We start from the raw sequence: 27,716 nt of genomic DNA on the forward strand, positions 1-27,716 counted from the left end.
GCCTGGCTGATGCAGCCGTACTTCTTTCCCCCCCCCCCCTGTCGATCACATGCTTGGCCATGCAGGATATCTGGAATATAGTTTCAGTCTTAATGTTTTCTGTTTGGATCCAGAGAGATGAATCGTAATTTTAGACAGATTTGATTAAAACAGGTAATGTTTTTATTATAGTTGTGCAGAATACCATAAACTGTTTCATGCACTCCTTGCACCTGCAAGGGCTGCCAAGATTTTCCCCCTGGTAATTCAGAATGTATTCCCAGACAGTTTTACCTTGAAATGGCATCAATACTCTTGATTTGTAATCTGTTTGGTATCTACAGACTGTAACCTCATGAAAAGACAGTTTTTTTTAACTGTCAAGGCTGTATTGAAAATGCAGAGGTTCATCAGGGAGCTGCCTGAAGCCCTCCCATCTCTCATTAGAGATTCAGTAGAGGGCCTGCTTCACAATGTCTAACCGGAGACCATCAAGGATGGAAAGGATGGATCGATGGCCTCACAGCTACAGTATTAGGACCTAAATATTAGGCTGCCATTGGATGGTATTTTATTTTAGTGTTGCTAATGGGCTCAGGGCTCTGTCGCCAGAACCCTTTTGAGGTTCAGGACCCAATGCTAGGCCTGTGTGCTTTTGTTTGTGGGAAAGCATGCCCTTATTTGGTTGCATCCATTGCAGAAGATTGGTCAGTTTCTATAAATAGAGTATGGCACACTATAACAAAAAAAATTACAGACAACAATTTGGCTGTTTCCCTCTTACTTTATAAGTTTTATCTGTTTTAGCTTTTAGTTGAGGGTTTTTTCTACCGTTGTCTGACAACCTGGCTGTTACTTAAGAGAACAATTCCAAAGTAAACTAGTGCGTGCAGGCAAATTCAGGTTAGAGCTTGACTTCAATTTACACCGTTTAACCCAAATTTCCAAGAGTCAAATTGCACACCAGCTTTGGAATAACAATGGAAAGTGGTTGCAAAGGCCCAAGTTCAGCCACATAGCATCAATTAGATGTGGAATTCAGGGCATCTGACATAGTGTTGTCCTGAATAACAAGATAGCAGAACTTGTCCGTTCTGTTTAAATATTAGAGCATTCTTTCCACGCTGCCCCTCCACTGATGACCTGCAGGATTGGGAGTGCTGTGGGAAAACTCCCAAACGGATGCCAGCAGAGAAGTATGAAATGCGGGGACTTGCTGCCATCGCTATGTTAAGTTTCTGGTGACTCACTTTGTCTCTGTTTGGTTCGTTTTGGGGAGAAATGACTTGGACATGTGTTTGTGTGGGTTTCTTTTTTCTTGCAGGGGGAATTGGGGAGAGGCCCACATTTTGTCCCCTGAATAAAAATGGCTGTGTTATTGCCGTTGGATAACTTCCTTGGTTTACCCTGAGTATAGAGTGGATGCGTTTCTGATGTCTTGTCCTGGCTGTGAGTGACTGGAATGGCTTTTTTTTTTGTTTTGCAGGGGTGCTACAGAGAGGATTCCAGGAATCACGCCATGTTCAAGGCAGTGCTGAAGAAGAACAGAGATGGAGGGAAGGGGAGCAAGAAGGAACCAGGTATGTGGGAGATTAAGAGGAAAAACAACAAGTTCACCTTGGGGCACCAGGAAAGAATAACCCATTACCCCAAGGCAAATCCCTTTCATGGGCAGACTGAGTTCAAATCATCTCATTTTCTCTTGTAATAGACCACATGTTAATAAATTAATTCTTGACTTTGTATGTTCTATGAAGTGTCTTTCATAGAGTTAAGAGTTAGAATGTGAGGCTTCAAGAGAGTTATGGTAAGCTAATGTAAACTGAAGTTGAGATGAAAGCACACAAACCCTGCTACATCTTTAGTGTGTACTTGGCAAACAAACTGTCATCCAAACCAACATTTGCAGCAAAAGGCCTGAACATATATGGTCAATAATCCAGTCACCACCACTGCCTGTGACACATTTTCTCTTGGTGAGCAGTGTGTTTGGTGCTCAGAGTGATAGGATGCATGCAGGCGCGCATGCACACACACACACACACAAACACACACACACACACAAAAACAGTATTAGCGGGAAATGGTGTCCGCACACAAGGAATAAAGTAAATATTATGGTCGAAGTTTAGTTTGTCACCCTCAACAAATAGGAAGATAACTGCCAAAGTAATGCAGTACTTAACCCTGATGGAGTACATGCACTCAGCTTTTATGAGCAGACAGGGGGTGGGGGGTTCTTTTTCATTCCTCATGACTGCTGCAGACATTGCTTAGCACTAGATATTATTCTTATGGCACATGTGCATGTTGAGTGTTTATACCAACAAACTAACATGTGACCTAGTATGGCGTAGGGCAAGTCCTGTTTGGTGTAGGCCTATGTACAACTTTCTCACCAGGAAACATCACCTGATCACCCGGGGGGGGGTTCACCTTTATTAGACAGTTCAAAGTTGAGAGAGACAGGAAAGATTGGGAGAGAGAGGGAGGGATGACAACAAAGGTCTTGGGTCAGATTCAAACCCAAGACGTTGCATTTACATGGTACTCGCCTTAGCCCGCTGAGCCATCGGTACGTCCCTGGAGCTACATTTTTGTCCTTTAAAAGCTGTGACTGGCTATCCCAGCTACCTATCCCTTTCCTCTCCTGTCAGAGTGGTGTTTTCACCTGTACTCTCTCACCACCCAGGCTAATGTTTGCTCCCCTGCCAGCACTGCCATTAGCAGGGTAGCTCTGGCTCAGGTAGGTATTCTGGCAGTCTTAACTTCCTATTTCCGATAGTCAGGCAACTGTTTTTGGTACGCTTATATATGACGAGCTGTTATCAGGCATAGAGCGATTGCACTTGCAGCCACAGAACAGCTACTGTGCATGGAGCTGTGCTTGCTAAGTTGCTAGCCGAGATGTATATTCATGCTCATTCATGGTTAACCACTGTTTGTTCTTTCATGTTGCATGGAAGTACACATGCCTCTAGCGTCGGTTGACTCTGCATTGCTGATTACATTAGCTAGCTCGCTGCGGCAGAAGGCTGCCTGTCTTGGACTGAGCCATGCCGATTTCAGAGGTGGCTAGCAACCCAGCCAGAAACTAATACAACATAGCACTCCTCCGGCACAGATTCAGTACATTGCAAGTGTTAGCAGCTGAAGTATTCCCACTCCACTAAGTTTGGCACACTCGTACATCAGCATGCATGGGTCCAATGTATGTAGTTCTACCAGTGGCACAACCACTATCACCAAATGCCTCTCGGTGGAGGCAGGGAGTGCCCCTCCCCCGTATCCACCACCCCAAAGAAGAAAGCCAAGGTTTTTGACTACTCTTCGGCGAAAGTAAGAGAACCTTAGTCTCTGAGTTTGCTCAGATTAAGGCTGTGTTCCTCATCCTCCAGCTAGACTAGGTCTTTTTAGCCCCAGCTGACAGCCCTCCCTTGAAATTTCTGAATGATTTGGGCTTATGCACAGCAGCGAACATTGCTTCCTTACATCATCCTAGGTTACGCATTGTTAGTATAAACACTCGACCTGCGCATGAGCAAGATGAATGAAAATGATGCAGTTTTAAGCACTGCCTCTGGCAGTCATTCAGAATTCCTAGAACCACAGTTACATCCGTAACTCTTGATTTGGAGTGGAATACCTTCAGTCATTTTTTCTATAACTGTATCTGGCTGTACAATCAACCTGGCCTTTGTATCACAACAGTGGTTTTTGTTTTGGCAACCTGTATTTTCCAACATGACTAAATGTGAGTCATCCTCACCGATCCTGGCCTCCACCAGTGAGTCTTCACATAGCAGACAGACCATGTGCGGTACTGCTACATCTACCAGCCTAGACTTGCTTTATCACCTCAGGACAGGTGGTAGCATGTAATATGGTCTAAAAAGTTGCTCTGTACAGTAGCTACATGCCTCATAGATCTGCTCTTTCTCCCTTTGTCCAGGGGCTTTTTCATGATATCATTGCCATCGGGCTGTGACTTGTTTCACTCAACAGTCGACACAATACCAATAAAACTAAAAGGGAAGGAGTCTGGCTTGCTTTAGACATCGGCAACCTCCAGTTTCTGTGTTACGCCTCCAACACACACACTACCTCCATGCCCCCGGCCCTATGACAGACTGCTGACAGCCGCACAGCTCTGATCTCTATGAGGAATTTAACAACTCCATCGACTTGTGATTTAATATTTCAATTAGTCACCCCCCCCCACAAAACCCACAAACTACATATACACATACACATAAAAACACACACTGCCACACACTGATGGATTATCCATGTTGCATTGACAGAGGGAAAATTGAATATTGCAGGCTTGTCTATGTATTGTTTTCCTTCGAGTTGTTGAAACCTGTCTAGCATGTATGAATCACTCTGAGATCACATAGCATCCCTGTTCACCAGACACACACACACACACACACACACACACACACACGCACAGGAGGGTCTGTGTGTGTGTGTTAAGGCTGGGCAGTTTTTATGGCGGGATACGGCTCCTTGTTCCCAGCCTCACTCTCCCAGTTGGACCCCATCCATCAAGCCCAAGCAGCTCTTTCTCCCTTTCTCATGCTGGGACAATAAAATCCAGCCACTCCTCTCTGTTATTCAGAGACCTTTAGACAGATGAGAGGTCCCGGAGATACAACAGTTAGCGGTGGTCACTTGGCCCCACTGTTGTTTCTGCATAGGGCACAAATCTCTGCTGCACATCTTTTTCTTTTCAGGATTGCGGAAATTTTTAAGGGGCAGACATGGCGTAATGTTGGAAATTTGAGTGACCTCTGTCAAATGGTCAGCAAGTGAACTATAATGAATAAGAATTACACATGAAAAGATTTTGATAGATTAAGTTAGGTGTTAAACAGCATGATTTATTTAAATTCCAGCTCAACAGGTTCAGTGGGTTAACCATAGAGTATGTTTGAATATGTCGCTCCAAAATGCCAGTGAAAGTGAAAGTGGCATCTCATACTGCCCTGTTGTTTGTTGGCTTGTGTTTAATGCTTCCTTGTTGTCCTTGAAGATAATCATTAGTTTTTAAATTCAGGTCCCTCCTCAAAACTGAAATGAGGTTAGTAACACAGAGGCCCTGCTAGAGAAGGCCGTGTTAATCAAATTGGGTACACTGCAGTATAGTTAATGGTCTCTGAGACAAGATAGTACCATATTGCACATAAAATATTCACTGCACCTTCTGTTGGGCTTGAATAAAGATTTCATTATGCTCCCAAATGGTTTGGGATAGAAACTGGTGTTCAAATCTGCTGTCTGGTGCAGTGCAGTTTAGTTGTCCACTTTCTTTGATGCTATCCTCCTGCCACATTCAAATTGAATTGATACTCAAAGAGAAAGTAGAGTTTTGTGTGGCTGATACAACATCAGTGTTATGTTTCAGATATTTATCAGCATTGATCCCTAGGGCAATAACTTCAAGAATTTCTTCATATATATATATAACTGTCAATTGGTATTCGCCTGTTACTTTGACAAGGACAGCTTGTTTGGTTTAAGCTTATCATTTTATTCCCTCCTGATTTTTAAAATATCAATTTATTATTGCCAGATCAATGGAAATTACATTTAGTAGGAAACCTCACTCTTTTTCTCAGTCCTGCTTGCCTTCTTGTAGGCCAGGCATTTCTTGCTTCAGAAAGAGCAGAAGGACAAAGTCCCTATAAAATCTGCTCAGCAAAATGTAATGGAAATCAGTGGGAGGAAAGACCTTGATAATGGTATAATTGCATGATAGCTCAGCATATGTTGCTCATGACATGGTGGCTATGGGCTGGAGGCAACTTTAAAGCAGTCAAGGAAACTTGGCCCCTATGCCAGATACCACTACAGTCATTAGCTCTCCTCTGGGATCCCCACATCGCCAAGACCCACAAACACACAGTTTGCTAATTTAGTCTCTCTCCATCCTCCACTCCTCCTAGATTCTTCCTCCTCCTCCTTCTTCTTTGCCTCCTCTTAGTCCCAATCTGTAAGGAATCTGTTTGGAATTGGCCCTTTTAATCCCTTTTAAGTACACTTTTTTTTTATGGTCTGGCATTCCGGAAGTGGGATACTGATTTGCTGTGGCCTGTTGCCTTTGATGTGAACACTTTCTGAGAGAGGTCACATTGCAAGCAGGCCTCACTGACGTTAATGGATTTGGGACTCAAGGCACTGGGAGCTCAGAGGATTATATTGTAAAAAAAATTAAACTGTTGTGGTTTTAATTGGTTTTCTCTTTGAGGATATAGGCTCCTCCGGTTTTATTGCAAGTTCCACCTATTACTTCCTATTAATTCGCAGCAGTGTCTGGCTTGTAGTTAACTTCCAAACAAATCACTGGATCTGAAACGGAAGAATCCGTTTTGGAGAGTGGCTCGTCATGTAGGAAGTCTGTGTTCTTGCAGTGTATCCTGTGGTCCTCTTGAGGTAAACATTTTGTCGCCATAAGGAAACAACAATGTTCTGAGCCGTGTTCTGAAAAACTCAAAGCACGTAGAATTCAGGCCACGGTTTTTAGCCAGCATGCAGCAGTCTCTGTAGCCTCTTTTAATATTTCATTTTAAAACATGACATTCATGTTCTACGTGTTACTGCTGCTTTGGATATGTTATGAGCCATTTTTTAAGTCCCAGCATTGATGTGTTGAAGATGTTATAAGTTTTATGAGTTGGAAATGGAGGGAAGCTAAACTCCAGGCCGTATCTTGTCCCTTTGGTAGACTTGAAACACATGAAGAGATTTTATGCTCTGTCTTTAGAGAGAGTTTTCTCTTTTTCCCTTCATGGAGGCCCCTCCCAGCCTCCCTGCAAATTCTCTGTATCTAGTTTGGACACCACTTTCTTGAGTAAAGTTTTTACCTTTACTTACTGTAGCTACTGTCCTGGGAGTATCACCAGCTTCTTCAGTCGGTATGTGTTCGTGATGTGAACTGGGGGAAACAGCCGTTTGGACTCCGCTTGAATGACTGAGTGTGACTGTGTGGGCTGGCTGATGCCTCTCAAGGCCCTCTGACTTGGGCTTGCTGCTCTGTTGGCTGGGCCGCTTGAGGCAGCTGCCAGAAAAAGTTGTGACCCAGTGTTAATCACACTAGCATGCATTGCCATGCACTCTTTGAGGTGACAACTGTTTCAGCTGTTTACCCCCCACCCACCCCCCATTTCAACACACGCACACTTATACACATGTACCTACATACACACACACACAGGCACACAGCCACCACCACCAGTTGGCAGGGCTTCTCTTAGTTTGTTTGGCGGTATGGAGACAGAAGCCATGCACCTGGCTGAACGGGAGGCAGCAGCCCTGTCGCCGACTTATCAACACTGAGGAGGGGGATCAACCATATAGCCCTGCTCTAGTTACAGTTCCTAGCAGTAGATCTACTAGGACAATAATTGGCCTACGGCATGCTGACAGCAGCGACATGACATTCATTTTTTCAGATTAGCCAAGAGTCAGTGGGAATAGTAGGCTTACACGTCTCAATATGAGGGAGGGGGCAAAGGAAAGATGTCATCTTTTTGCTGAAAGTTTGAATATACATGGATGACTATAGTCTGTTTGAAGACACCCAGGCCTGCACATGAAATCCCCCCCAAATAGTGCAATACTCCTACCTTGAAGCTTCTGTGTTTTCATCAAATACAGCCTAGCTTGCAATTGAAGAGTGAACATGTGGCCACATCGCCCTTTCCATCAAAGATCTCCCACAGCAGGGGGTGGCTTTGCTCTTATGACCAAAAATCCCATCACAATGAGCCACATTTAATTGAGAAACGACGGAGGATAAGTAAACATAGACAAGAATGTGCTTCTACTGAATTTTAATTTCAATGTCATTTTTTAAAGGGGCAATTTTTCATTAGGACCAACCTCATTTAGATTTCAGGAAGTGAAAGATGAGTATTCACAGTTTCGTCAACCACTAATAGGTTTTGTGTGTGTGTGTGTGTGTGTGTGTGTGTGTGTGTGAGAGAGACCATTAAGGCCTTCACTGTTGTCTCAGCTGTGATGGCGACTGGTACATGCTGTCTCAACAGTTTCTGTGTGTTGTGACATGAAACAGTGATTTGTTGCAGAGGGTCAGACAACAGAGGAAATCGGTTACAAAGCAAGCTTTTTTGGTAATGAAGGTTGTGTTTTTTGCTGTCCCATGGTTCTCTAAATTGGAAATTTAGTGTTTTTTTGTAATGAAGGTTGTGTGTTTTTTGCTGTCCCATGGTTCTCTAAATTGGAAGTATCACAATCATGATGAAGTAGGCTAATCATTCACAAGGATGTTCCTCTGTTGAGTCAAAAGGAAGCTGTTTGTGGGGTGATAATGCTGAACAGAGTAGCTGACATTGCAGAGATTGCTTCCCTGATTTCTATATTTTTTTCTATATTCCCTCTCTGGGGTTTTAGTGCTGAACAGAGCAACTGACATTGCAGAGATTCCTTCCCTGTTTTCTGCATTCTCTCTCCCTTTCAACTGTCCACAGGGGTTTAACATCAGGAATTTTTACTGTTATGGAAAGACATCCCTCAATAAACAGAAACAGCAGATGGTTGGGCAGTTGTTTGTCCAAACCAAAAAAAAAATTGAACAGTTGATGGACAGTGGTTTGTCAAAACAAAAACTGATTTTTTTATTGATTGATAAATACAGCATATTTTCCCTCAAAGTTTACTGGACCATGGGACTCTTATATAAAGTCTTATCTCAGAAAAATCTCTGCCTTTCCACATTTAGTGAAGCTACAACATGTCCGCTTTAGAGCATGCTGTTTTTTGAGGACAGCGGTATCAGTAAAATACAAAACCACTCAGCAGGCTTGCTTTTGCACTGAAATATTCTCTCCCCCAATTTATCTTATTTATGTGTGTCGACCACCTTAGCTTCAGCAGGAGGTCATTACCTTCTGAATGGGTAATGAAGTGTATGAACGTTACTGACGTGTGACACAAGTTTCTTTTAGGCACCCGGTTTCTAGGGTGAGGTGTTTTGTCTGTTAGGTGCAGTCTCCTAACACCATGGAGTACCACACCAGCAGTAAACCGAGTGCGTGGTCAAGATGAACTCCTTCTCTCCGACACAGAGATGGTGGTCGACGCTCCCCTCAGACATTAATAGACCATCGTACATTGCACAGTCTGCCCACAGATACTAGTCTAAGACTGCCTGTGTCAGCCTGGTCCCTTCTCTGTGAGCAGCTGTGTGGCAGCCTCCTCTCTAACCATATCAACCGCAGCCATTTTGAGACGCGCTCCCTCCTTGTCCTGTGGCTTGCGAGGAAACTCAAGGAAAACTCCTTCACAGCGTTCTTCCATGGTGGGCGGAGGTTATATAGCGGAAATTTTCTTCTATTAGGAAAATGGTTCCTTTGCCTGGGATGAGTTTGTGGCCCAGGTGAAATGGGAATGCACAGTGTGGTTCTATGGTAGTTGCTTGGTGAAATCACAGACAGGACGTTTTGGTTCTCTTGTTTCTAACTTTGGGAGAGACTTGTTCATGCACACAAATCTTGACTTGACTGCCCATGATCAAGGAATAGCATATGTGAGTTTTTTGGTTTAATGAAAATGTTCAAAGTAGTTGCTGCAACACCTGCGTCTGGTAACAATGGAAGAGGAAGCAGTGAGTCAGTGAAAGGGCATGCTCAGGTTCTTTTATAGGCCTCAGTGGTGAGGGGGAAGAAGACGAATTTGTAAACAAACCAAGGTAAACTTTGCTTTCATAAATTTGGAGTCGCATAACGAAAAGCCTTGAGTGCTAGACCAAGACAGACAGACAAACAGCACAGATCCAGGCGACCACAGGATGTCTAGACCACAGATGATATACGTGAACTGCACAGGACAACACAGAGACCTACATGTTTGCCCGTACACATGCACACACACACATGCAAAAGCAGTAGTGCATGTGTGCGTACACACACATACACACACACACACACAGACAGGCAACCACAATATACATTTTCCAATTGCACAATCAACATTCTTTGATATTTGTTAACCATAATAACTAGTGCTCAAACCATAACGACTGACTCGTTTATCATCAGCCCATGGTTTTCCTTTTGAAAAACACTTAGTACTGAAATAAGCTTATGAAGCTTAGATTAGTTTTTGGTTTGTCATTTGAGCTTCTAAGCCAAATTGTGCTGTTAGGATTAGAAAGATCTTCGAAATCAATTCCACTTAAAACCACAACGACATAGACCTACATCTCGATTACCATCCAATGGCCGCCTTATAATTTAAATTAAAAGAAAACAATTGTGCTGACAATTGTGAAATGCCTATTGGCCAGAGCCCAAGTTTTCTACCTTTTCTCCCAGTCAGGATTTTCATGTCCAGACAGTAGAGGTAGGATTTTAAAATGAAGAAAAAAAAAAAGAATGCACCTGATTCACAAAGGAGACCATTGAGTGCAGTTCTAGACCTACACGACTATCAAAGCACTGTGCAGCCAGCAGGCAACGATTAGCGGGGCGTAGCTCAAACCACATCTCTCACATACACACACATACATGTACACACACACACACACGCACATACACACACACACACACACACACACACACACACACACACACACACTGTATATACACACATACCCTTAAACCTCAGGTGTATCCACATGAGACACTCCCTGTCTCTGTCTTCACGTCTTCTGAAAAGCAAAATAAGGGCACTTTGGGAAAGCAGTGAACCTTTTTACCGTTATCTGTTTGCAGAACCTCTTAAAAACAACAAACATTGGGCTTTGGCTACATTTCATTTCACATCACATGACCCAAGACTTCTATGATGAAGGCTTTGAAGCTAATGTAATTTTGCTAATCTCATTCAGCACCAGTTGCCACAATGTGGCCATGCAATCTTAAAGGTGTCATTGCCTTAGAGAAAATGGTCTTGCATCACATAATGAGTTGATGTCGAAGTTTGCCGTTCCAGCAATTCTGTGGGTCATTGCATTCTGTTATTCAGAAGTATTGCGGATATGAATTATGTCAGTGCAGCTATTCCACTGTTGTAATATTAAAAATACTGTGTCAAACTGATTTGTTATGGCTCATTACATTACTTGTGCCTGTAGTCATTTTGATAGTGATTGTTGCAATTTGAATGATAACCATAAAAAAACAATCTGTTCTGCCATGTCATTTGGCACCCATAACCAACATCTGATTCTCTACTTATATTTTTTGATGTTAAGGAAAGTTTTTTTTTTCTTGTGCTGCCTGGGGAGATGGGGTGAATGAGAAGATCTGTTGTTTCCATATCCGTCCCTTTAGGGGTGCTAAGTGAACTGGCACAGGGTCAAATCTGACACTGCTCTTCCTGAACAGCGGCTTCTGGCTGTGAGGAATCTGGAGCGATGCTTCCATGGTTCCCAGAGGCCCACTATCTGCCAGAGCAGCGGCTGGCGACCACTCTCCATTTCCCCACTCCGCCTCCCCTGCACTTTGCACCGACGCCGTCTGTGACCTTGGAAGTGCTACCACAGCGACGGAAAATAAGCCAAACAAATACATTAGGACTGGCTGAGAGGGGGGGGTGATGTCATCTGTAGCACAACAGCAGCCCAGTCGGAGTGGTGTCTGTGGCCCCCCGCCCCATCCGTGGGCCGATGGATTCTTTTGATAGTTCAAAGAGAAGGGAAAGGACAGTTTATCAGTTAACATCCTGGGGTGTTTTGGATGGCTTTTGAAGGGTGATAGTGGCTGTTGTGGCAGTTCATTGGCTAGAGAGGTCAGCAGGCCACAGACGTTTCTAATTACAACGTGACCTGTCTGGGCAGACACATTCCTTCTGTCTTCCTTCTCCCTTTTGCTTTTATACCTTCAACATCGCCCACACACCGGTGCAGTGTCTGCACCTAATATGGTGTTCTCTCCTCTTGTTTCTGATCTGATTCAGCATTTCAAGGGTGACTTTTTATCCTGTAGGTGATTCTGTCGCCCATAGAGCGTAGAAAATGCTAGTTGTTCACTACCTAATTTTATATTAGTACTTTATTTTTTTTTTTCTAAGTTCGTGTGGTTTATGGATTTCTCATTTGCTTCATCTCACTATGCAGACACTAACCCTTGCTGTCACAGTGTCTGACTTTCTGAAATGTCTGTGTGGGTGTCTGTGGAGACCTCTGCTCAGTCTTGGGCCTTGGGGCCCCTTCTCCCTCCTCTACCCTGCTTTGCTCTACTCTGCTCTGTTCTGCGCTTCTGAATGGCACACAGAGCTGCTTTTTTGTGATTGCATCTGCAGATGAATGCCTTGCCATCCCTAGCTCAGGAGGGTTTGAGACTGAGTGAACTAATGACCTCGGCTCCTTTGTGCCTAGCCTCAAAGGAAGATGGGATAATGCTTAATGCAAGGAGGAGCAAACTGCCCGGTATGCTCCCTCTTCAAATTCACCTCTCCCTCATTTTAAAGATGGCATTTCAAGATCATTCTTCTTCTCATTTGAAGACTGCACAGCCACTTGGATACATTCCAGCACTGCTGGTGAAGCTTACTGAAGCCTAAATAGAGTGGTTAGAGCAGGATAGAAGTCAGGGTGAAGAGCAGGCTTCAGGATTTGTAGAAGAGATCTGTTGAATATCAGAAGGGATAATTCACTTTGGACCTCACTTTACCCTATAATTAATCATTTAAAAAAAACAATCAACATATCATCAATCTATTAGCACATTGTCGCTAATGGTAGAAAAATATATCTGCCCACTAAGGCTAACAAACGATGCAACTTTGATTGATTCTAAACTCACAAGGGTTCACCAATAACACAGATTTTCAATCATGGTACAAAGCTGCAAGATTCGCCCTGGCCCTTGTTTGCTTATGGGATTAGGCTCTGTGGAAGGGATCGGATGGACATCCTTTGTGCCACAACCTCGTCCATTTAACGTTACTGAAAAGGCCGTTAGCTGAGACTTCCAATTGTCCAGTGGTTAGTGATGTTCTCATGACCTCACCTGGCCCCAGAAGAAGCTCTGCCTAATGATCTGTGCTAATGGCAATCCAAATCTGTTGTTAAACCAGATCTCCATGGCAACCTAGGACTCCAGACCACACTGCACTGGGTTTTGTGCATGGAAATAAACTCCAGTCCGTCTCAGAGCTGCACAGACAGAAGTTACCAGTCCAAAAATGTGAACCTTTGGAAAAAGCTCCAAGGTTGACGGGGAAAACAGAGAACGTGGGGCGGGTGAAGAAATCAGGCCCAGCGCTCTTGTCCACTCCTCAGGGGGTTGCGTTGTGAATCCTGCACTTTGAGGCACCATGGCCCCAGAGCTCTGTTCAGTCATCAGATGGCTGATCATGGAAAAGTGCTCAGGCTCATCCATCATCCATCTGTCCTTTTGTGTAGACTGTACCAGCCATCTCCACAACTAGTATAGGACATTCATGTAATTAGCCCCATGTAAACCCCATGTGAGCCATTTCATGGTTTTGGAAGCATTCACACATCAATAGCTCAATAGCTCTCCACAGAAACCATACAATTGCGCTTTTTATTCCAAACCACAAGGACTTGTCGTTGAGTTCACAATTCATCATTAAGCACCTACCCTGTGGATCAGACATACACTTGTTGGGAAGAAAATGTCCCCTTTTTGCTATCCAGATTGTGTGAGTTGAGAAACACTTCAATAAAGAGGGATCCTATCTAATGCCGAGCCTTTCCTATAGTAGCCCTTAAATAGGCTTCTCTAGTCCTTATGTCTAGTACACACTGGAATGTTCAGAGCGTGACAGCTTTGGCCAGGTCGGACAGTACCTCAATTGAAGAGCGTCAAAGCACACACAGCAGCTGACTCTACTGTCACCAATCAAAGGGCTCCGATTAGGATTAGCTGTGTGTGGATGTGAATGAATAGGAGGTGAGAGGGTTATTTTGCCCCTAGCGTGGGAGTGAATCAGCGTGCCCCACTTCTCTAGAGTCTGGGACTGAAGAGGCCTGCAGAGAGACATTCAGACTGGGAACCTCACACACAATGCTGCCAGTATGAATATCAATAACTCCCCAGCCAGCTCTGTCAGCAGTGGATCTGCCTTAATATATTCCAAAGCTTTGATGAAATAAGGGCACTCTTGGCAATTCAACTTGGCAACTCATTGCAATTAGATTTCTAATGACAGTCCAATACTAGCATTTGTGTTTTGCATGCTGTTCTCTTTTGTCTACAGTATGGCAACTCAAAAGTATGTACACTTAAATGTTTCTGTTGCTTACATTATTGGCAACACTTTTTAAAAAATAAATCCATGGTCTTTGTCATGTAAGCTTTAGAGTTGTATAACAAGGAAATTGCATATGTGTAGCCAATATTTCTCGTGACATTAAAATGATTCCACATCTTAATTTTCAGGTTTTACCTGTTAAAACAGTTAGAGATCTCTTGCTGCATTTCAGTGGTGGAAATTCAATAATGCTCTTCCTGCAGTTTGTTTAACTTTCAGAATACCGTGCTCAACAGCGACCTTGAGACTGATAAATGCTGTGAGCACATGTAACATTGCCTCACCATCAACTTATCTTTCTAAACCCAGGTGGGACTGTTAAGTCTTAAAGATACTGAGTGTGTGTGCAATCATATACTAGTACCATGTGTGTTTTTGAGATCAGTGTTTTTATAGCACACCTGTGCTTCTCCATGTAGACTACTCTTGGGTAGGGCAACGGGCAAGCAACTCATCAATATTCACACTTATATCTTCTCACACTGAGATGATGGTTTAATTAAAATCTGCTTCCCTCTGCTTCTGTGCTATCATCTGGCACATCATATCTTTCCCCTATCTGTCTCTTTGATGCCCTTCCTAATGCCTCCCTGTTAGGAAGCTTGAAATAAAACGTGGTAAAGATATCGTCTGGCTCAGATATTTTTCCCATATCCGCTTAAATTGGCCATTTATGAAGAGGAATGGGAAATGTCATGGTCCCTGCCCAGTGCTACCCTCCTCCTCCACTCCTTCTCCCAAAGACACACACAAACCCCTCCCAGTCGGTCTCCCTTCCCCTGGGGCCAGTGGGGAAGACATTCCAGAGCTCGGGCCACTGCAGAGCTGAGCATCAGAGAGAAAGAGAGAGACAGAGACAGAGTGTGTGTTTTGGATCCAAACCATTCTGCAGCCTTTCCTTGCCTGCAGCAGCTTAGCTCTGCATTAAGCAGCTAATTTGTTCTCATTAGCCGGTGTGTATGAATTTGAGTTGAGGGTTTCAGAGCTTCAGGAACTGTTCCTGTTCCTGACAAGTTGAAACTAAAAAGACTGTCAGTGTTGGTTTCTCTCCTCGGGGGCCACCAGCACAGATGAGTATGCCTGTGAATCCAGCACGGAAAGTCTCTGGACACTTGTGGAGTTAATGGAATTTGATTATTGACAGAAAGAATTGATAGGGTAGAAAATATGCCCACAGGAGGGGTGTGGGCAATCTCTTAATGTCCTTAATAAACAAGAGAGTATAATGAATATAAAAAATGAGACCCTGCAAGAAAGAAAACATGCCACTGTGATTGCCTATTATTCTCTACATTCTTTAGTCTCAGCTAGAAATGAAGCTAGGTGGAGATAAATCCCCCTCTACTGCTCTTGTTGTTACACAAGTGATATTAAAATTATGAAGAATGCAGCCTATTGCTAGAGAGCTGCCATATTCAGTTAACCTTATTTTGATTACTACCATCAGTCTGTCTTTTGCAGTCTTTGTCAGGTTACCTTATATTTTGACTGTTTCTATGGCTACCACTGACTGACTAAAGTGGTCTGGAATTAGAATGGCCTTATGGGAAAAACACCGGTGCCTCCATCAGGAATCGCAGATTGGCTGTTTGGCTTTGCTTTAGCAAGTCAATTTAGCCATACAGTATTTTGCGGATTTTGATCAAGACAGATTTTCAGCGTTCATATTGGATCTTATTGCTCTTTTATCATAGACAACTTGTACTGCAGACCCTCCCCCACTCTGTATTCCTTGTTGTCTGGCTCTCTCTCCACTCCCTGTGGGCTGCCTGTGTGTTAACCATGACAGCTTTTGTGAGACTGTCACCCTGGTCTCGGAAGTACACAGGGAATCCACATTGGCACTCAGTCTAGCGGGAGAATTTCCCCTTTGGTGGGTTGTCCTATGGTCATGTGGCTTTGTGTGTCGACTAAAAGAATCTGCATTAATTATAGCCTTTCTTCATTCTCTCTGTGGTTCATCAAATTAACTAGTGAGAAGCTAATAGAGCGTTTCTGTGTGTGTGTCTGTGTGTGTGTGCGTGCTCACACACAGACACACAATATGTGCACAGAGAGAAAAAGATGCTCTTGCATAGAAAATCTGCAGGATGGTAATATCACAATTGATATTGTTCAAACGATCCCAGAAAATAAAGGCAGACTTTCCTAGTGTGACCAGCTGATGCCCACATGGTTTGGTACTATAATTCTTATCCTATGTGCCAAGTGGCAGGGTTTGAATACCAAGTGTCTTTTGGTCTGGCATAAAGCACATGTACCTTAAGGTTATATCATCTTTGTTGGAAAGCTCAAGCCTCTGATGGACGATAGAGCAAGTCTGCATCTCCTGGGGGGCCTTTGCACTCCCTCACACAGAATGACAGATCACATTCCTCTGCACAGATTTAGTTGAGAGGCGGCCGACACCATCCAGAATTACACCCAGAAAGCCATTTTGAAGCATTCAGCTGTGTGACCATTACCTGACATGCTAGCAGGGAGAAAAATGTGACTCTTAAACCATGCATGAAAAAAGAAACAGGTTTAAATTCACTGTGGCTGACTTTTATTTGGTAAGGATGGTCTTTTTGCCAAATAGCCTGAATAAAGGCCTTGCTGGACTACCATTCACTATATATTGCAATCAGAAAGAAAGAAAAGATATAGTGAAATGTACTCCCAAAATGTGCTTAATTTTTCTTTATACAATTTCTAACAATGAAGGTACCCTCATCAATGTTAGCCTAGCCCAGGTTTTCAGTTTCCCTTTCATGTACTTTTAGTGCATAGTGAAATGTTTCCATCTCTATAATATTACTGTGAGGGAAACAGGACATGGGTTGGACTAAGCGCCTGAGTTTGACTCGAACTGACCTGCTCAAATAATTGATTTGTACTTTAATGTTTATTTTGCTAAATCAATGTCTTGGAATAATATTCAGCCTTTTTATGGGTAGGGCATGTCCTCGTGGGCTCTGGCCCTTCGCTTTGATGAGGAAGAAAGAGCATGGAAGGGACTATAATCATTTTTACATCATCTTGGGGCAGCGCTGTATAATTAGAAAGGGTTGATTTCCTTGACCACAGCAGGGGCTGAAATTGCAGGCCTTGCCCCAACCGGGAGTTTAGGAAAGACACTGAAATAGCGCTGGCGAGTTTCTGTCCTTGTGTCCCTCTGAGTTATATAGCGTGGGTCAGATGGCAGCGCAGTCACCGTGACACACTGCAGCCTGTTCAGCAGCACTTGGACGACCAGCTTTTATGTGGCGCCTCTTGTTTTCAGAACCATCAACCCTAATTACAACTTTGTCATAATCTCTTTAGCATGCAATATGGCTGAAACCTGTATCACCCACGACCTACCATGGCCACAGCAAGTGAATGCTCCAAAGGCAGATTTTAAGATGTACGCAGCCGATGTAGCCTATAGTACTTTGTTCTACAAGGTTATGGTGACAATGAGTATATATTGGCATTGTTAAAAGGAACAGCACTTAGAGTGCTAGATTAGACTCATAAGGCTTGTGTGGGCTGGAATGCTCACCATTTTACAGGCACAAGGAGTGAACTACTCATTTGCGCCTTGCATATCTTGAATATTCCCTGATAACCCCCACCCACACACACACAAACACACACACACACATTTCAATGGGCGCTGTACCTCACAACAGAAGTATTGTGATACAGAGGTGGTTAGGTTAATTGCCCTTTTAATAGTTTTAAGTTCTGCATGAATGGTGTTTTCTCTCGTTGCCCTTCCCCCTCATCTCCCTTATCCTGTCGTATAACACTCTGGTGAAGTTGTTTGGGCACAGAGAGTGACATGGTTAACTGCACACAGATACAGTCGCATAGCGATGCAGCACACAGCCACAGTGTCAACTGGTCGCTAAAGCAATCAGGATGATTCTATTAAAACTGCTCTACCTTGACCCTGCATACCTTAGCCTGCACTTTTTTCCATAGCCTTTAAGGTATACTGGAGTTATGCTATATTCTTATATACACACATTATCATTAAAGGGGAAAATTGAACACAAACAGACTGCGAGGAACTGAGTATAGTCCACATCATGAATAAACTCAATCTCAGAAAATGATTTCTATTCAAATCTACCCTACCAAGGAACATGTGAAAGTGTGATACTCTATTGATTTCTAGTGAAAGGGTAACAGGGAGGTCAGAGTGCAGGGTCAGCTACAGAGCATTGCCCCTGGTAGGGATTCAGTGTCTTGCTCAAGGACACTTCAGCTGGGTGAATACTTGGTGTCACGGGGGCTTGAGCGTAGGCCTTCCATTTGAAGGACAGTCTCCCTACACACTACACCACCCTGCCACCCACATGCCACCCTGCTGCCCTCAAATCGGCTGGTGTGAACTGATTGGTTGAGATGAGTCCTTGAGTATCTTTGGCTTAACTGGGGCCCCTCATATGTCCTTGGTACAGCCCACTATATAGGCTGTGGTGCTCTCTTGTGACTTTTGAAAGAGGCTACTTCTCAACAGTGGTGGTAACTTACTTTGTAACTATAAGATACATAAATTGCGCGAGCAGAGATGGTGGAGTGGTTAAGTCTGCTGACACAGTAGCAGGCTGGCCAAGGACCGAATCCTGCCAGAGCTTTATGTGCTGTGTCTCCCCTACTCTGTCACCTTGCCTGTTCTCCTACTATCTGAATGAATGAAAATACTAAAAGGTGAGCGGACTGCCCACTCTCAATTTTTTAAGAAAATAAAGGTTACAGTAATTACATTACAAGTAACACAGTTGTGGTAAATGTGGATAGGATTGTTACAGCTGCACTTGCAAGTAACACAAATTTACTTTCAGAATCCTATTCCAAATTCAGTGATTTTTTTTTTTTTTAAAGCTTAGCCAGACTTGCTGTAATCCATCTCGTATTGGCCCAAATCAAAGAAAGGTGGCAGCTGTGATCTCACCCTGGTTAACTGTTTCCTTGTGGAAACACACATTACCTTGAATTAATGGAGGGAAAAGAGAAAGCATTTAAATGAAATATGTCCTTTACATTGCTACATTGATCAATGACAATTCTTCTGCAGGTCATTTGAACATGTTTGGGACAGTAACTAACAGTCACAAAATAAGCAACATAACTCAATACTCCAAAGAACATAATAGCATAATAATGCATTTATTTAATGGAAAGGTAATATAAAAAGGCCTAACATGGAATACATTACTTTTTGGAAGTACTATATATTACATTTCCATACACTTTTCTCATTAGCTGACTTTGGACTGCATCTGCTTTGGTCTTTGTTAAAGTCTTTTGGGTGAAATATAAATTTGTGCAGCCACCATTTCTCAAGTGCAAGTTCCTGGATGCCATCCATAATATAACACAAAATATCACTTTTGTGAACCTGATGAATATGGATGCTTGGTCCCACTCAGGTCAGGGTGACCGCAGGTCCTGGCCTTGGCTGAGTGATTAGTGGATCACTTCACAAGTTTTTCAAAGTGTCTGTCTGAGGGCGTGCAGAGGTGTCATTGCAACCTTGCCACTTCCTGTCTCTGACATTCTTCTTTGTTTAGGAGCCCTTTAAAACACAGGACAGCTTTGTGTCCCCCGTGGTGAGGCGGAGGCAGGGAGAAAATGACTCTCTGTTTCTGATTAGCCCAGCAGCCAGCAACACTCATTTCCCTGAAGAGAGAAGCAGAACGCTAATAGTAGCTTGCCTCTTGCACTTCTGTCTTCTGTGATTGGTTCAAACCTCTGGCTGCAGACAGGCGTCATTGCTAATCTGCTGAAGTCTCCCCAACAAGAGACCCAACAAGCATGGTCCTGAAAACAGAACCAAAGCTAATTGTCATTACTGTGGTTCACCACATCTGCGATTATGATCTAGCTGGGTCTGCTGACGCATGAGCTGTATTATTACAGGTTGATAATTCATACATTTTAATTTGTGGTCATGATGAGTGGGCAACTTTGATGCCACAGAATAGATTACCGCCGGCTCCATAGCTGGAATGGACTTTCCATGCAGGATTGGGTCTCAGTAATGCAGGACCTACGTTTTTTCCATCTAGGGCTTGGACGGACGGAGCGAACTAGTAGCCAGGTAAAGTCATTTGCAGGTCTCGAGCCAGGTCAGCTGGAGAGCCCGAGGGAACCATTTCTAGCAGGAAAAAGGCTCAGAATGTGAAACGCAGGAATTCCCTTTGATAAGAGAGACAGAGGACATGTAGGGAATATCTAGGCCTAGGCTTAAATTTGATAGCAGAGAAAGTGAAATAATACCCCCAAAGTACAGATAATTTAAGAGTATAGGGCATGGGAGCAACATAGGAGAAATCCGTTGGCTTAAATGTCACACTGGATTCTATTCCACACCAACGCGACCAGCTTAACAGGTTCTTCTGTTTTGAATTCTTTGAGGTTGCTATAGAGTTGCACTAGGGAGTTTTCCATGGGAAACGGAGAACAATGTTTACCCTTATTTTCATATAGATTGGAGGCAGCATGAAAACATGGAGGTCTCATACTCACCAAACCTATCATCAGGGCTTATGTTTTAGAGGTTAGTCCACAGGATACTGAACCGCTGTTAGCACCTATGATGACTTATCGGCCCATTGTACTCACAGGAGATGTGAGAGGGCGCCTTCCCACAGGTTAGGTTATCTTCTTTAAGCCATACCCTTGTGAGCTCAATGCTTTGCTGCCACATTAGAAACTGTTATGAACCAGGCTGTGGCATAGATAAAGCCACTTTTTTGCCCTTGGCATCTCCAGCTGCTCCACCCTGCACTGTTGAATAAAATATATTGGGCCTAGTTCAGAATTGTTTGGCCACTCTTAAGTACTGCATGGTGAATGTCAGTGTGGGAACTAGCCACAGTGACTAGTAGATTACTAATTTCGACCAGCTACTCGCATTTTTTAACAGCCACTTTGTAAAATCAATGTTAAAGGCTAAATATGGTAATATGGTGATGAAAATCATGCGAAATTTGTGCATCTTGCCTTGCTCGTCACGTTGCCACTTCTCATTGAAATATTGCTTTTTTTCTTTGGCCCCTATGTCTCCTCCTTCGCCTGCTGCAATGCACCACCTCTCTTATAATCTTCTCTGCCGGCTTCTTAACTCCAAAAATATGTCACCACGTTCTGCTTCCAGTTTGACAGTGTTACTTAGTCTCAGTTTAGGCAAGCTAAACTGATGTAGTGGGCAGTGAGGCTGCCCTATTTAATGTTTTCTCTGGCAACAGGATTTAAAAGGATTTGTTTTGAAACTATGTTTGTAAATATGACGGGCATGGGAAGAAAAAAAGGTTTGAGCAAACTTTGTTCACCTGTCACAATGATTGGTGGAGCTAACAAATTTACCAGCCACTGCTCAAAATCACCCGCATTTGGTGGGTGGCAGGTGTACATTTCCCACCCTGGTGAGTGTACTCAGTTTGATAACACAGATAATTGTCCTCAAGGAAATAAAAATACTTGGTCATTCGTGCTGAATGGGTTTGCCCAGTTCGGATAATAAGCCTCCTTAGCATGGAGCAACCAGCCAGCATGCTCAATGAGTCACACGTTATCTCAACTCACTGGTCAATGACACTGCCTTATTTACTCCGCTAACTGGATGTCCTTCCTCATGTGCCCCTATGGCATGAGAGAAAATCACTGGCCCATGACCTTAGGTTTAAATACACACCATGTGGACCCACGTTCTCATGGGTCTGTCGAGGTCTCTCTAGCTTGTTTTTTCCACCTCTCCCAGTAATCCTTGTTTGTGGATGGATCTGGGTATGAAAGTACTTACCTCTTAGCATTCTGTCGCAATCTTAGAATCTCATTTTGATTTCATGGGCAGAAGCAGCTCTCTCTCAAGCTTGAATGGCCTCAAGTTGTTGCTGCAATTCATTCGCACTAACTTGCATCTCGAGTCCAAGCGCGACCAATGTACTACCTTGAAGGAAATCTTGATAGCATACCATGCAGCAAGAAGTGGGTGGTCCAAAACTGGTTCTGACAAGATGTTTTCCTCTGTGAGTATACACAGTAAAAAATACACTCAAAAATTCAATTTTTGTTGTTAGTGCATTACAGAAACAGACCACTCTATGCTGAAGTCCACCATTAGCCCTGTAAGTGAAGTCTATCAATAGTCCTTTTTAAGCGAGCACTATAAGTGGCTCGCTTAAAACAATAAGCCAACATAGTCATTTGTGTTTACCCAACAGACATTCTCAATGAATATTCTTAGAATATTTATTTAATTTTTAAGTGTCATATTTTATTTTTTTGTATCAAAATTAACCAGCATTCATTATTTATTCAGTATTTCAGAGAAATGGAATAGCATCAGCAAGAACTCGCACTCAACCCCCCTCCTTCATTTTATAGCTCTCTGCCTTTCTGTGTCTTTCTCATCGTTCTCTCTAGTTACCCATACACACTGTCACTGTCTCTCTGTGTATATACACTCTCACTATGTTTCTCTCTCTCTGATTAACACCGACACACATAGCTCTATAGTAAACAGAAAATTGTAATACAGACTTAACTTGTCACGGGTTAAACGATTTAGCGAAACAAACCAGCACCCCCTTTCATCAAATATGCTTGATGACGCAATACTCTAATTCAGCACATTATATAAACAAAACTGACCTGCTCGGACCCGTCTGCCTTGAAAGCCTACAGATTACTTTGCATTGCTGGTATATGGGGTTGTAAGCAAGCAGTTTTTGGATAACGTCACTAGCTAGCTGTAGACTGTTGAAAAATGAATGCTTCTAAGCTATATTTTTTTTCATCCAAAAAAGTAGCCAGCTGACTGAAGTTAGTACACAGCTAAATAGCCGGCAACGTCCGTAACAATCTCCTCTTTCTCCTCAGCAGGTGATGTCCACAGCCACAGCGCCCAAAGAAGAGGCCTGCCTGAAGGAATGCCTCAGTCCCAGGAGCCTGGCAGTGCTCACCCTTATGTGCAGGACGATGTGTTCAGGCTGAGCCTGGCCAAGGGGGTGTCCATGTCCCTGCCCTCCTCACCTCTGTTGCCACGACAGTCCTACATGATGCCCTTACGTCCTAGCAAGAGATCACCAGGTACTAGTTTACCCTGAACCACCAACCTTCCATACCATACCTTAGTGTAGCTCACCTTACTCACCGCAACTTTAAATTGTTTTCCCTAACTACCTTGATGCACGGTTTCTCCAGACCCAAAAAGGTGGTCACAAAAGCGTAATGTAGTGTACACCTGTCTGACAGCTAGTTACACTGCTGTCAAACATTATGAACTTTGATTTAATGCATTGAATAGGTATTGAAATAACATGGCTTATATCTTGTACCAGTGCATATTAGTCAGGAGCTCAGTTCAAATTTAACCATCATTCAGTCCTATTAATGATAGCCTAATCCTAAATCATTTTTACAATATTGTGATAAAATTGATAAATTTGGTGAAGGCTGGTGAGTGTTATTTACAGATTTGCAGATTGTGACATTTCTTCTAGTTTTTATGTATTTTATGATGGCTCCCAATCCAAAATCTACATTTGGCCAAATGGCCAGGTTGGTCTTCAATTTCCATTTTGGTGAAAAATGCTGCCAAACAATGCTCAGCCCTCTAAACCATGGCAGATGCTCAACAAGCCTTGGTCAGATCAAAGGCAAAAAGAGCCTGAACTCTTAGATTTCAGAAGTCAAGGGATTGTTTTTCTGAGATCAGGCATGTATAAACCTGATCTCAGAAGAACAGTTGTTGACAGAAGACCTTCTAGCCAATGCTCAACAGCTGCTGTAGAAACTGTATTACTGTATAGACTTCAGAATCTCTTGTGTGTGCGAGGAGCGAGCGTGTCTGTTGGTGTAAATTGTACTTGGAGGTGAGAGATGGGAGTAGCTGAGGGAGACAAGAATTGGGATTGTAATTTATAGATTAGGCAGAATGCTAAAAGATTTCCTAGAATGATAGAATAACTGCAGTTTTGTATCTTTCCTCCTCCTGTTTCAGTGACACAATATTTCAGTGATCTACAAACAAGGATAACTTAACTAACTTAATTTGTTTGCATAATTTGTCAAAAGCGAGGAGGAATATCAAAAACGTCTATGCATTAGAAAGGACTATTTTTTGAGTGTAACACTTAATTTGAAGGATGCATGTCATGTTCTAGCTGTAACCTTAGCTCTAACCTCCCCACCCCCCCACCCCTTACACACACACACACACACACACACACACTCACACACACACACACACACACACACCCTTACTTTACCCCGCCCCTTCTCATCCTTCTTCAAACTACATTTGAGCTTTTCTATATGACACCAGTGTTTGCTGTACAGCATGAGATCCCAAGGCACATCCTTGTATTGTCATCGCGCAACATACTCTTCACTTTATAGTCTCAGAACTAAACTTTTCTATTCCATATTGTAGACAACCAGGACAAGCTTAGTGTGCTGCAAGCGTTTGTGTTTTTCCTGCACTTTGCACACTTTTTCAATCCAATACTGGGAACTACAGCTGTCTCTGTGGACTTCCTGTAAAAGTGAAGTTTCCTGTCTGCCTTCAGGTGCTATTGTGTCAGTGTTGAACATCTGACGGCGTTCCAGAATTGACAATCCCTCTCAGCCTCAAAGCACTACCGCTGTAGCTTTTAGCTTGGCAATCTCTGAAACATGTCAAACTACTCTGAGTAGATGTTACCCTTAGAAATAAGAAAAAACAGGTAGATGGAAGAGAGGGATAGATTAATAATGAGGATAGCTGGACCATTCTGGTTCCCGGCAGTTAGAGTGGACATGTAAGCTCAGTGTGCTTACAGAGAATTGTTTTTGTCACTCCATCCTTCTGTTTGATCAGCTTCTGTCAAAATGGTGGTCCCTACAACTGCGCCGTATGTTTACACTTTATTGGCTCTTAATGGGCGTGTATTTACGCTGTATCTAATTGTTAGTCCTCCCTGGCTGCTTCTCTCCACCATGTTGAGAGCACGCTTGTCAGCCCCTGTGTGGTGCGCAGTCTTCAAAGCAGAGGACACAGTTGTATCTGGACTTGTTTCAACCTGAGTCTTTGTATTCTAGAGACTTAGCAAAGAGGAGAGAAATCCTTTAAGTGGTCACTCTGGCCCCTCTCACATCTGGGACTCATCTGTGGGCTATCTAGTCTTTGTTTAGAGTAGCTAAGGCTTTGATCTGTTCTTTAGTGTAAGATGTGTTGATGGGTAGGGTTAGGTCTACACACAGCAAGACATCTGGTAAAACTTGATGCATATGCCTACTTGTTTCGTTCAAGTTCACTTCTCTGTTTAGAAATTGTCATTTGGTTTCAGAAATGCAGCTTTGAGATTTTGGTTCTTGGTTTTTTATTTGGGGGGGTTCAACTTGAATCCACTGTATTTTAGTCTGTTTTGAATGCGCTTTCTAATGGGGAGGACCCTATTCTAATTTCAGCTACAGATTAGCATGGGAACATTTCCCCTCTGATCCACACTGTTTTCATTTGGGAGATTGTGGTTGCTTCAGCCTTTTTTCCTCTCAAACCTCATTTGCTATGCACTTTTCTCCAAATCCCTCCACATTACTCTCAAATCTAACGTTGGACTCACAGGCCTGAAATTGTAAAGCAGCATATGTTATGCAAATGTTCGTTTGAAAACTGGCCTATGATTGCAAATATGCTTACTCTGTAGTTTATAGGGCTAAAATGAAAGACAAGTAAATGTAAAGAAAAGTTACAGTATTTTTTAAGTAATGGAAATTAGTCAAGCAAAGGAAAGTGCGATCCATATCTTAATACCATGTGAGCATGGTCCCATTTGCTCAACTCCTGCTCAAGTTAAAACACCTCTATCCACCCTCCTTAGGCGATATTGGCATTTGCCATGACTGTTTTAAACCCATCAAACAGAGCACTGATGAAATGCACATTTACAATGACAGAGAGGAAGGGAGGGACAGAGAGAGGGAGATGAAGAGGGAGGAGGCTGGGTTTGTGAAGGTGAAAAGGGCCCCGGAGATAGAAGGAACACTCATTAAAGTCACATTCCCACGTGGGATGCTCTGAGGCATGGAAGAGGAGAAAAATGGACTGACAAGATAGGATGTTAGGGAGGACAGCAAGTGAGGTAGGGTTGGGGGATGGTGTGTAGACTCTCCTCCACTGTCCTCACAGGTAACTGTGAAAACCCATAGGGAGCGAGTTCACACCTCCAGTTAATAAACACATACTGCAGGAAATGTCTCAGCTCTGCGACGAAAACAACATGGGCCATAATGCTGCATTTTCTCTTGCTCAGCCTTGCTAAACCATAGAAGTGACAAAGTGTCATACACAATTTAAAACTCATCTATGTGGGTGTGAGTGTGTTTTTAGCTTCCAGTCCAGAATAGGATAGAATTGAGACAACCCAGTGACTCCCTGATGTTCTGTCAGAAAGGAACAGAGATGTAAGTGAGATTAGACTGTTGTGATTCTTTGTGGCAGTTTAAGAGGAAAGCTAGAGTTCCTGTGACTCTATTTAAGAGAGACATGGAGGAAAGCTTTGGGTCTATGGTCAACTAGTCCTGTCAACAGTCTTTGGTTATCTACCCAAGTCATACTACCCTCATCCATCCATCCATCCATCCATCCATCCATTCATTCATCCATCTATCCATTTACCCTCTTCCCCATCCATCCATCACTGATGTCTTTGAGAGGAAGTGGTTTCACAGATTGAGTACGCATTTTGTGGCTTGGCTTCATTTCCTGACAGATTGGATAATCTACAGCGTTGTGGAAGGCCCCAACTTAATGGTTGTTCTTTTCATGGAAACTTCACAGGGGACAACAGAGAAACATTGAGTTAATTAGGAGTGTGACGGATGCCTGAGCCACAAAGGCCTTGTGCCGTTGGCTGTCGCAACTTTGATCAGCTAAGCCCAGAGCTTAACCATGAAACACGGCACCCAGACATGTGTTGAACAGGACCCAGGCTTTACAGTCTTAACAGTTTACAGGTCCACAAAGGGCCCTGTAGAGGGGCATTTACTACAGGAATGCTGTCTATATGGCCCCAGATAACATGCTCCATCCCAGTACAGGTCAAAGATCAGCTCTCTCCAAAAACCTGTGCCTCAACCTTAAGTGGGGAAAACATTGAACCAGACAGTAGATACGGTTTTAAGTCATTTTTCTGCACATTTAGGACTGATACTTTTGCTCCTCCCTCTGCTCCACCACTGTGACAGTCTCCTGGGTATCTCCACAGTGACCTCCTCTGGTCATGGTGGGTCACTGTGCCACCAGTCGGATTAATAGCATCTGTTGTCCTCAAGGTTGCACTGCTTAACTGTGAGTTGCATCTGTGCAACGATGACTCTCTTGAGGCTGTTGGTGAATGAGCGATGTTCAGATAGCCCACCTCTCCTTAACCATACTCATATTTACAGTCACTCTGCCTTGCTGAAATATGAGCCCTGTAGCAGCATTGGCTTGGCTTCACTGGAATGCTCTATTAGTGACGGTG

At 43.3% G+C, this 27,716-nt stretch overlaps 1 protein-coding gene across 3 annotated transcripts in view; it reads left to right on the forward strand.

Moving 5' to 3' along the window:
• Window positions 1–27,716, forward strand: part of tanc1b (tetratricopeptide repeat, ankyrin repeat and coiled-coil containing 1b) — a 110,006-nt gene that overhangs the window by 9,077 nt on the left and 73,213 nt on the right. The window contains exons 2-3 of one of the 3 annotated variants that reach the window (XM_071913700.2): window positions 1,466–1,559; window positions 23,089–23,298. In XM_071913700.2, coding sequence (XP_071769801.2) covers window positions 1,499–1,559; window positions 23,089–23,298 — 271 coding nt within the window. In that variant the 5' untranslated portion in view covers window positions 1,466–1,498. The remainder of the gene's footprint in view (window positions 1–1,465; window positions 1,560–23,088; window positions 23,299–27,716) is intronic. The other 2 variants (XM_078285948.1, XM_078285949.1) reach the window with 2 other exon arrangements.

This window comes from Centroberyx gerrardi, chromosome 10, assembly GCF_048128805.1.
Source record: "Centroberyx gerrardi isolate f3 chromosome 10, fCenGer3.hap1.cur.20231027, whole genome shotgun sequence".
In the NCBI taxonomy this organism is placed as follows: domain Eukaryota; kingdom Metazoa; phylum Chordata; class Actinopteri; order Beryciformes; family Berycidae; genus Centroberyx; species Centroberyx gerrardi.